At 42.3% G+C, this 10,452-nt stretch overlaps 1 protein-coding gene across 3 annotated transcripts in view; it reads right to left on the bottom strand.

The window, feature by feature from the left end:
- LOC109289221 (inter-alpha-trypsin inhibitor heavy chain H3-like) overlaps window positions 1-10,452 on the bottom strand; it is a 153,358-nt gene that overhangs the window by 66,286 nt on the left and 76,620 nt on the right. For all 3 annotated transcript variants that reach the window (XM_019505212.1, XM_019505211.1, XM_019505210.1), the window contains exons 9-14: window positions 8,620-8,788; window positions 6,460-6,585; window positions 4,876-5,057; window positions 3,134-3,319; window positions 1,797-1,936; window positions 1,068-1,222 (exon numbers count right to left, since the gene is read on the bottom strand). In XM_019505212.1, coding sequence (XP_019360757.1) covers window positions 1,068-1,222; window positions 1,797-1,936; window positions 3,134-3,319; window positions 4,876-5,057; window positions 6,460-6,585; window positions 8,620-8,788 — 958 coding nt within the window. The remainder of the gene's footprint in view (window positions 1-1,067; window positions 1,223-1,796; window positions 1,937-3,133; window positions 3,320-4,875; window positions 5,058-6,459; window positions 6,586-8,619; window positions 8,789-10,452) is intronic.

The raw sequence follows: 10,452 nt of genomic DNA on the forward strand, positions 1-10,452 counted from the left end.
TTCCTCATAGGACCTACCCTGCTGTCCCTTGATCATACGAGTGGCCCTCCTCTGGACCCTCTCCATGCTGTCCACATCCCTCTTAAAGTGCGGCGCCCAGAACTGGACGCAGTACTCCAGCTGCGGCCTGACCAGTGCCGCATAGAGGGGGAGGATCACCTCCTTGGACCTGCTCGAGATGCATCTGTGGATGCACGACAAGGTGCAGTTGGCCTTCCTAGCCGCCTCCCCACATTGCCGACTCGTGTTCATCCTGGAGTCAATAATGACTCCCAGATCCTTTTCCACCTCCGTGCTGACAAGAGGGGAGTTCCCCAGCCTGTATGTGTGGTGCCTGTTGTTCCTCCCCAGGTGCATCACCTTACACTTGTCCATGTTAAATCCCATCCCATCCCTCATTTGATGAGATCCTTTACAGTTCTAGTACAACTGATGACTGTGCCTGAATCTGTAACCCATCTGTGTGCTTGGAAAGTAGCTCTGTAAAGAATGGTATGTCCTTGCATAACATCTGATGAAGTTAGCTCATGCTCATGAAAGCTTATGTATCTCTGATTCAGTTAGTTTATAAGGTGGACTTCAGACAGAGGCCACATACAGGCATTATGTTCCAACCAAGAGAATTGCCACTCTCCCAGTAGAAACTACAAGCATCCAAGTGTTCATTCAATTTCTCCCAGAGGAAACATGCTTTTTGCAGGAGAAAGATCTTCCAGATCTTAGCCTGAAAGGTTTTCCTTGTGAGAAAAAGTCTCTTGCAAGAATGACTAGCTGTATACTCCCCTCCTGGTCTGGTCCAGTGAAGGACTAAGGGAAAGAGAAGTGGCAGCTAGCCACACTAAAGGAAGATGTAGAAGCCCCAGGAACAGTAGAAGGCCCCAACTCCAAGACTGAAATGGTTGTGGAACCAGGGCTGGGGGGAGCTCCCAGACTAAGGAAATGGAACAGGAATTTATATGCAGATATATATTTAAAAATTTGCCCTATTGCAAAAACCCTTATTTTAGGGAAAGCCAAATAGTAATTTGGCTTCCCTTAGTAAATACAAGCTATGAAAATGTCTGTACCTTCTATTGGTTTATCAGCAAGTCCAGCTTGATTATCATAGTCTTCTGGCTTTGTTACAATCATGGAAGTTAAAGGTGTCACAAACTTATACTTCAGAGAGAGCTCCAGGGCTTTAGCTGTAAGATTCTCTTTTTCATCTCCAGTAGCTGCAATGCTGAAGGCAGAGAGAGAATCAGAATTTAAATTTTCTGAGAAGACAAATTATTAAAACTTATATTTTCCCTCTGTAATAGAGATATACATTTCTCTCTAGAGACTTAGATAAAGGGAATACATATGTCCTTGTAAAAATATTTCTTAATCCCTTGTAGCTGGAGGAAAGAGAGTAGGAGGCAGGTAGTCATAAACTGACTTTGTGTTTGCATTCAATTAAAATTAATCTGAAAAGAGAATATTAAGGGAGAAAATTCTTAAAAGATTTTCCTTATGTTTTTCCCCCCAAGTGTATTTGTGTAATAGAAGGTGAAGTAGATAAGCAGTTTAGGTATTGTTTGACTAATATTGTAGCTACTGTAGTCCAAGAAATGTATGTAAGGCAAGGATTTTTGTGGGTGATGTATTTTATTGGACCAGTTGCATGATTGGGAGAGACTTAGCCAAACTTCTGTATGCAGTGCATTCTTCCTTAGGTCAAGCAGATCTAAACTTTCGGGATCTGTCAAGACATATTAAACTGCCTAGTGTCTTCACACTCTTTCACAGAAAATGTAATTTTATATTTTAGTTACCGTTTTTCCAATAACTGTTGAATGGTAAGATAACCCCAGAGTCTCTCAGTGTAATCCCCAAAGATGTACTCCTGTTCTTGGAGAGCTTCAGTTATTTCTTTGACATCTCCTTGTGCAATAAATGTTACATCATTGTCTGCCTGTTAGAAATAACAAAAACTTTTTGGTGTAACAGACAGGTGTATCTGAACCCTAAATATTATTGACAGGAGGAGCTTTTACTAGAATGCTGGAAATTACTTTTAGATCACTCAGTATTTAGTAGCAGTAGGATTCTATTTTCAGGGGAAGACTTTTCAAAAATGCCCTTGGGAAAAAGCAGTGTTCCTCAAATCATATTAAATACTATGTTAATGAAATGATAAGGTAGATCAGGGTGTCAAACACATCCAGCCCTATCTATAGGCCAGATGGGAGTTGCTGGACCAGTCTGCAGATTGGGCTAGATTAGGACCTGCAGCACCAGGTCCAGCATGCACACTGCATACAGAATGTGCTGGCCCCACTCTGGGGTTTACAGTGCATGCAGTGTGCAGGCTGGGCCTGGCACTGCATGAAGCACAGGAGCTCTCAGGTGTGGGCTGTATGTGGCACCCATGACAGACAGGCCCTGTGCCAGATAGGGCCCCAAGTCACCCATGCCTGCCAGAGCCAGCAAGCAGGGTTGGTCCAGTCAGGCGCAGCCCATGCGTCGCATGCAGAGTGAGCCCAGGGGCCGCCATGTGCTGCAAGTGGCGCACAGGGTGAACTGGCCACGCACACTACGTACAGCACAGGAAGCCAACATGGGGCATACAGTGGATGCAGCGCTTCCCAAACCAGCCCTGTGTGGTGGCTCTGGTATGGCCCTATCCAGACTAGTCCTAGAGCTAGTGTATAGAGTTGGTCTGGCCTGGGCACCTCATGCAGCACACACCCTGGATTATCCCTTTATACTACATGTGCCCCATGTGGTGCATGGGGTTGGTCCAGAGACCCACAGATTGGATCATATGACTCCATGGGATTGACCTGGCCCATGGGCCCTACATTTGACAACTATGAGGTAGATAATTTAGATGCCAAAAAATTGTTGACTTGAGGTTTCTGATAGCAAGTCTTATATATTCACATGTACTCCAGTTTGATACTACTGTAAGGAAAAGAAAAATGTAGCCAAATGTTTTAAATGTCATACTTCTGGTCCATTTAAATTCTCACTAGTGTGCAATAATATATCTTTGCATTGAATTAAAGAGTACTTATGCATTTTTAAGCACTAGCAAATCTAAATCCTCCTACATTCAGATATTTCATGAGTATAGTGCCTTAAACAATCAAACCAGCCCCATACTTACACCTTGAGCTTTCACATCTGCAGTTAAACTGTTCAGATCATTATCTACAATGCGTCCAGCTACCACAATTTCAGATCCATCGTAAAAGTGTTTAAAGTTGTTATTAGTTAAGTCAGATACTGAATTTTCAGGGTAGTTCAATTCCACATCTGAAAGCATTGGATTGGACACCTCATCATAAAAACCCTAGGGTAAAGTGAGGAATCACGGCTTATTACTATTATTAATCAAACTGATATGCACTCCTGTACCCAAAGACCTCTTAACATTTTTACAAACAAAACTAAGACATAACATAAGAAATAAAAAACATATTCCATGAAATAAGAGCAGGAACAAACAAAGAAGAAAACAGCAAGTTCTTCAGCCTCACCCAGAGTAACATAATAGATGATAATACAGGGGTGGGCAAAATACAGCCTGTGGGCCAGATCCAGCCCATGGAGAGTTTTGCCCAGGTTGCAGTGGGTCTCTTGGCTCTTCCCAGGCCAAGTAAAGAGGGCAGCTCAGAGTGGGATGCCCAATGACACTAGACACACCTGCCAAGAGAGCAGGGGTGGTTGCTGGCTTCAAAGTCAGAGCCCCAGCACCAGGACAGCCACTCCCTCCCGCCTGTCCTAGCAATGGGAGAGAGTGTTGGTGCCTGACATGGGCTGCAGGGTAGGACCCTGTGCCAGGCACCTCAGGACAAAAGCCCAGCAGTGACTGGCTGCATTCACAGAGCTGTGGCTCCTGATTGCCCCTACTGTGTGATGACTCCAGTACAGTCCCCATTGTGCAACTCCCACCTAGCACATGCTGCCCAATGTGCCAATGGGATTGACCACTTACTGAGTTTTGGTGAGCCATTGTGGGGTGGTTCGGGAGGGGGGCGGTAGTGCTGACCTAGCCTGCGACCGCTCACTAAAACCCCCTGTATGGCCCACAGGCCCAAGCAATTGCCCACCCCTGTGATAACAGATAAAAGAACAGTTGCTGCAGATCCCTTCTGCCATAAACCTTACTATACCTCACCACAAGACAGGAGTCCTAGTACCCTACATTTTATAAAGGTAAGTCTCTAGCCCTATTGCCTATAGGAATTGAAATCAAAATACAAACTCAGACAAAATAAGCTAATCATTGAAGAAAAACCCCAAAATAGTAGGGATGGGGTAGCTGGATCTCTGTTGATGACCACCTGATCTTGTGGACTGGTCACTCAGTAGTTATTATGCCATAATAATTTAAAATAATTTAAAGCACAGGAAGCCAGTTCTGCCAAGAATGGCTAAGATATCAGAGGGCATTAGAAAATATGCCTTTAAAACTCCTTCATCTTTATGGGCCAAGTACCATGCATATATGAGTTTACAGTTCCATCTGACTTGCTCAGGATGGCACAACAAAAGTTAACGACAGAGTTGGGAATAAAACCCAGAAGGCATAAGTTCTTCTTCCATTTTTGTGTTTGGTTTAGGAATGAGGAAGACACAAAATGAATATAAGTCACTTTAGAGTATACTTTAGAACATGGCCTGTTGGTGTCTTGTGTCATACAGTACTCAATAGATCACACTGCCACCCCAATTTACAGTTGCTCCACTTTTGCACCTGTGTGAAAAAAGGGGAAAATTTTGCTGCAGTTAAATCCTGATCACTGGGGTGAAGACACTGACCCAAGATCTAGCTATATTTTCCTTTTCAACTACAGAGGAAGTAGAAAAAAAATGGTGATCTAATTTAGATAGCTATAGCTTTACCTGCAGTTGTATGGCTGAATCAGAATCTGGATAGATACGGCGAGCCAATCCTTTATTCTCCAATGCCAACTTTTCTAAAAAATTATAGTCAACACCATAGCCAAAGCCAAGATTGTATAATGGGTATTTTTCTTGAATTGCTTTTTTTACACTCTCTTGAATTTGTTGGGGGTCTGATAATCCTGCAGCAAATAATATAAAACAATTAGGCTATATAGTCTGCTACTGTTGTCATTAACAGAAAAAATTATATTTTTCATTAGGTTTCTTAGAGTGTAACCATCATATTTTTAGACCTCACCAAATTTAAACTAACTTTAGATGGCATTTAAAAATATCTAATTTACAAGGCAGATATTTTTGGGGTTGCCTTCAGAGCAGGGGGGAGGGAGGGAGTTGCAATAAAACTAAAAGCTTTTCCCAACCCTTAACAAAAGTCTTCTAAGAGGCACCAGTGCTCAAAAAACTTTTGTGTTTTAAAGCCTGTGGGTAGTTTTGGGGTTGATGTACTGCTCCACATAAATTAGTCCCAGGAAATTACGGCAGCCCTGATTAGCCTGCCTGGGGCAACTCTGCAGTTGGGTGTAGAGATTCTTAGTCCCAACCTAGTTTGGCCCAAGGTAAATTCTTCCTCAGGTCTTTCCTGACTTCTATAGGGTTTCTAGTAAAATGAAGAATATGTCAAAATGGTTGCCAGTATCCCACTATTTGCCCTAATTCACCATCAGGTGATCAACTGCTATGTTAAGACTTATATAGAGAAATTTTACACCAGTAAAATAATATATTCAGTTACACTAATGTAAATCTCCAAAGTAGACATGTTGCATAAGCTCATAGTAATATTTATATCGTGTTACTTTAATTTGACCAGTGTGTTTATACCAGTGCAGTGCCAGCTCACCACAGCATCTGCCCTTTCTTCCTGAAGTCTTTGCCTCTCTCCCTGTGCCCTTACTGTCAGATGCTGCTCAGAATATTCCTGCCCAGAGCACAGCACATGCAAGCTCATCCTTTCCTGTGCCGTGCAGCAGAGTCAGCACTGCTGACTGGCTGGGTAGGGGACAGAGTTTCTATGTGCTTCATGCCCAGGAGGGAAACCTGTCCAAGCCAGAGCCAAGCTATAGCTGATAGTAAGAGGGAGGCAGGGAAAACGAGGCATTGGGGGAAGGAGAAGGGGCAAAAGCTGCAAGGGGCAAGCAGAGAAGGGGGCAGGAAGTTGCTGTAGCTCTATCTCTGGTCCCATCCTGAGCTCAGGACCAGAGTCAGAGCCACAGCAGCCACCTTGCTTTGTATGCAAATTTAAGACAAAGGACTCACCACCCCCTTTTGCTGACTGGGGAAATAAACCTTACCTTAGATTCAAGTAAATGCAGTATGTAGTAGAGAGTGAATCAAAAACTGGAACCAGAGGCCTGTTTCTCTACTTTGCTATTCAGGGTTCACACCATTGTAATACTATTGAAATCAATGGATAATAAGGTCTTATGCCTCTGGAAGTGAAAGACTGGGAAATTATCTTCATGGTTTTCCTTCACCTACTTATCTCTATTTTACTGTTGTTTTATCTATTAGAACACTTACCTACATTAGGTTGGCCATCTGTTAACATTATAATTATAGAAGTACTTCTCTGGGGCACGATATTTTTTTCATAAGCAGTATTCAGCATTTCAATTCCCCTCATTAAACCACCATGCAGGTTTGTTGCTGCAAGGTAGAGATACAATTTTGGTTTAAAAACATATTAAACATTTTAAGGAAACATCCAGGCAGTTTTGGCCTTTTGGCATCTATATGCAGTTTAATTCATAAGATACAATTAAAATTCGAGAGGAAGGATTTGGTTTTATACGAAGGTGCATGACTAAATTATGACATTACACAGGTTTTGAAACCTAGAAAATAAAAGGTGTCCTGTTTTGGGTAAATGCTAAACTTAAAAATATCTCAATAGTTATGCAGGGGCTAATTTATGGCCTCTGTGAAAGTTAATGGATTTGGAAGGAACAAACAAGGAGTTTCCGTCACACCTTATGCGTGGAATGTTTAGTTTTCCTGACATAGTTACTGATGATTTGAGACTGAAGCTTGTGTTTGTGTGACTGCAAAGCTGTTAGTTTATCAATGTTTAATCTTAATGCCTGGCATGCCACACACAGAATAATAGTGTTTGATTAGTTTCTCCATCAACCCAGGATAGACTGCTCTCTCCCTCATCCCCGCTTCCTGTAAGGGGCTCTCTGTGACTCATGTTGAACTCTGCTGCCTCAGGGTACACCGGCAGACATTATGACAAACTACTTAGGAGTTATGAATGACTGATGGATTCATTCCCCAATTGCTCATGTTGTCAATAAGCATCTCTCTGTGCAAAATACGAATTACCAGGAAGCCAAGTTTTCTGTTCACCATGAAAAAATGTAATAAAATGCAGATTTCCCCACTTTAAGGAGAAAAACCAGGATTTTCTCCTGTGAAGGAAAAAAACGTGGGAAACAGTGGGTTCCCCCTTGCAGGCTCACAGAGTTCCAGGCTGGGGGGGAGTGGGAGGAGGATGATCAGCAGGGGGCACCATGTGCAGGAACACACATACACATGCACATGGCCACCAGGCAGCCTGGAGAGCAGCTCCCACATGTAAGTCTGGCACAGGGGTGGGGGGATTGAGGACCCTATAGTCAGGGTGGGAGGGAGTTGGGCAGTGTGTAGAGCTTGGAGCCTGGGGCCAAATGCTCAGCCACAGGGCTTGGGAGGGGAGTGGGATGGAGCTGCAGGAGCCTCATCCAGGGAAGCCGGGGCAGTCTTGCCTGCTAAGCTGCAAAGGCCCCAGGGGGAGGGCAGCAGGGTGGGCAGCTCCAACCCTGAAAACCTAGGTCCCTGGCGCCGTAGCCCGAGCGCAGGGGACCCCTCTGGCAGGGCTGGGGGGAGGCTGTTGGTGGGGAGTGAAGAGCACCAGCAGGGCTGGGGGGCTACAGGTTGGGAGTGAGGGGCAATTCATGGGCAGGGCACCAGTATATCAGAGTTGCTCAATGCCACAAAGTAGCTGGAGGGGAAGCGGGGTGGACAGCTGCAGCTGGACCCCTGTCCTGGTGAGTGAATGGGGCAGGGGGCGCTCTCATTTTCCATGATAAAAAACCCTAAATAAAATGCCAACATTTACAGGAATTTAGAATTTATTTTATTATAGTGATTGAGACACTAGTAGGCTTTCAAATTGCTTTAAAATTGCAAATATACCAATAAAATATATCAATTCAAACATAATGATGTTTAAATATATCAATAAACATCAAACAAATATTGGTTGATATATATATATATATATATATCTACACACACATACACACACACACACTATAGTGGTGTTTCATTGTAATCATGCCAAAAAAAGCATTTGGGCTTTTTAATCAGAGAATTTGCACTTTTTTTTTAAATCAGATAATTGCGATTTTTTTAAACAAAGGAAACCAAGATCCCTGCTAATAACTTAAAGTCTAATAACTCATATGCAATATTAGGGTAAGGAGGGCTTGTACTTTATGTTTCAAACTTGTCTTCTATCAAGTTTTCTCTCTGAAAGTTGTTAAATCCCTCCTAGAATTCAAAAACAAATGCAACTATAGCAGTGCTTCTTAATCATTACTTATTAGACTAAAGTTTTAGCAGTTCATTCTCAGACTGAATTTGCATATTATTTTATTCAGCCATCTTACTTACTGAGAACTTTGCTACAATACCTACCACCTTCAGTGTCAATAGCACGAACAAATTTCCTTGCTTCTTCCAGATTCTCTGCAGTGGCTTTAACTAATGTGTCTTTCCAAGTGTATATAACTGAACCAAATAATATGAAATTGAAGTAGTCATCTCCTTTAATATCATCTAATATTTTAAGAAGTGCTTCTCTTGTCTATCAGGAAACAAAGAGATTTAAATTAATTAAAGCAATATGGTTACACTGGGTTACAAATGGCAGCATATAGCTTTAGCATGCTTTGTTTTTGAAGATTTCTTACTGGAGTTTCTTATAAATCTATGGTGCATCCACATCTTGAGTTCTGTGTCTACTTCTGTTCCCCACACCTCAAAAAGGATACAGAAAAACTAGAGAAGGTACAGAGAAGTACAACAAGGAGGATTAGTGGTACAGAGAGGCTTCCAAATGTGGAGACACTGAAGAGGCTAGGTTTATTCACTTTAAAAAAATAGATTCTTGGTAAGGGGGGGGCATAATATGGATTTACAAATTACTAAATAACAAAGAGAAAGTAATAGGGATTTACTATTTACTTTCTCTCACAATACAAGAACTAGCGGTCACAAAAAGAAACTAATAGTAAGTTCAAAACTAACAAAAGGAAGTTCTTTTTCACACAGCATGCAATTGAAGTGTGGAACTCACTGCCACCAGATGCTGTGGAAGCTGACAGTTTAGCCAGATTCAAAAAGGGGCTGGAAAAATTCTTGCAGGAAAGGGGCATCAGTAGCTATTCAGCATGGGAGCTTGGGGTACAGTCTCTGAATCAGAACTTCCTAGACCTTAAATGATAGAGGCTGCAAGTGAGAGGAACAATAGAACAATAGAAAAAAACCCAGGCCCTACGAGGAGAGGCTGTTCAGCCTCCACAAGAGAAGGCTGAGGGGAGATCTAGTGGCTGTTTACAAACTAGTCAGAGGGAAACAGCAGGTATTGGGGGAGTCCCTGTTCCCCCGAGCACTACTAGAACTGACAAGAAATAACGGTCACAAGCTGTCAGAGTGTAGATTCAGGCTAGATATCTGGAGGTGCTACTTCAGTTAGGGCGGCTAGGATCTGGAACCAACTTCCAAGAGAAGTGGTGCTGTCTCCTACCCTGGGGGTCTTTAAAAGGAGGCTAGATGAACATCTTGCCGGGGTCATTTGACCCCAGTCCTCTTTCCTGCCGTGGCAGGGTGTCAGACTTGATCTGCTCGGGTCCCCTCCAACCCTACCAACTATGAAACTATAATTAGCAGATCTTAAACAAGAAAGATGGAATGCTGATGAGATCCAGCAAAAATTTTGAGCAGCAGAAATTCTGAGTAACAGAATGGAGTGGGGAGCCCTATTGTTAATGAAATGTTCAACATCTCAAGGCAAAAGAGGGAACAAAAGTTATATAAAATGGAAACAACAGATGTGTGCATGCGCACACATGCATGTGTGTATATTTTAATATATGGGATATTTAGAGCATGATAGCTTTATAGAAATATTTTGCTTTTAAATAATAAAATATAAATAAGTAAATATACTTACCAGAAAATACAAATATAAATAAATAAAACACAGAATGACTATAACCAGGATTATTGTTTCAGTCGCAGATGAAGCTTTCAGCTAGCATTTCCAGAAGAGAATGCGAGGGTGCTCATGCCATAAAAGTTTCTGCTACATACTTTAACAGAATATATATATATATATATATATATATATATATAAAAGCCTTAGTCTGTCTGTCCGTAACGCTTTATTCACACTCTGAATGACTGTCTCGGCAGCCAGTCAGAGTGTGAATAAAGCAGTAGGGACAGCAGGTGGCAGAGCACTGCCAT

This window comes from Gavialis gangeticus, unplaced genomic scaffold (genome assembly GCF_001723915.1).
Source record: "Gavialis gangeticus isolate Ggan-Ray unplaced genomic scaffold, GavGan_comp1, whole genome shotgun sequence".
NCBI lineage: Eukaryota > Metazoa > Chordata > Crocodylia > Gavialidae > Gavialis > Gavialis gangeticus.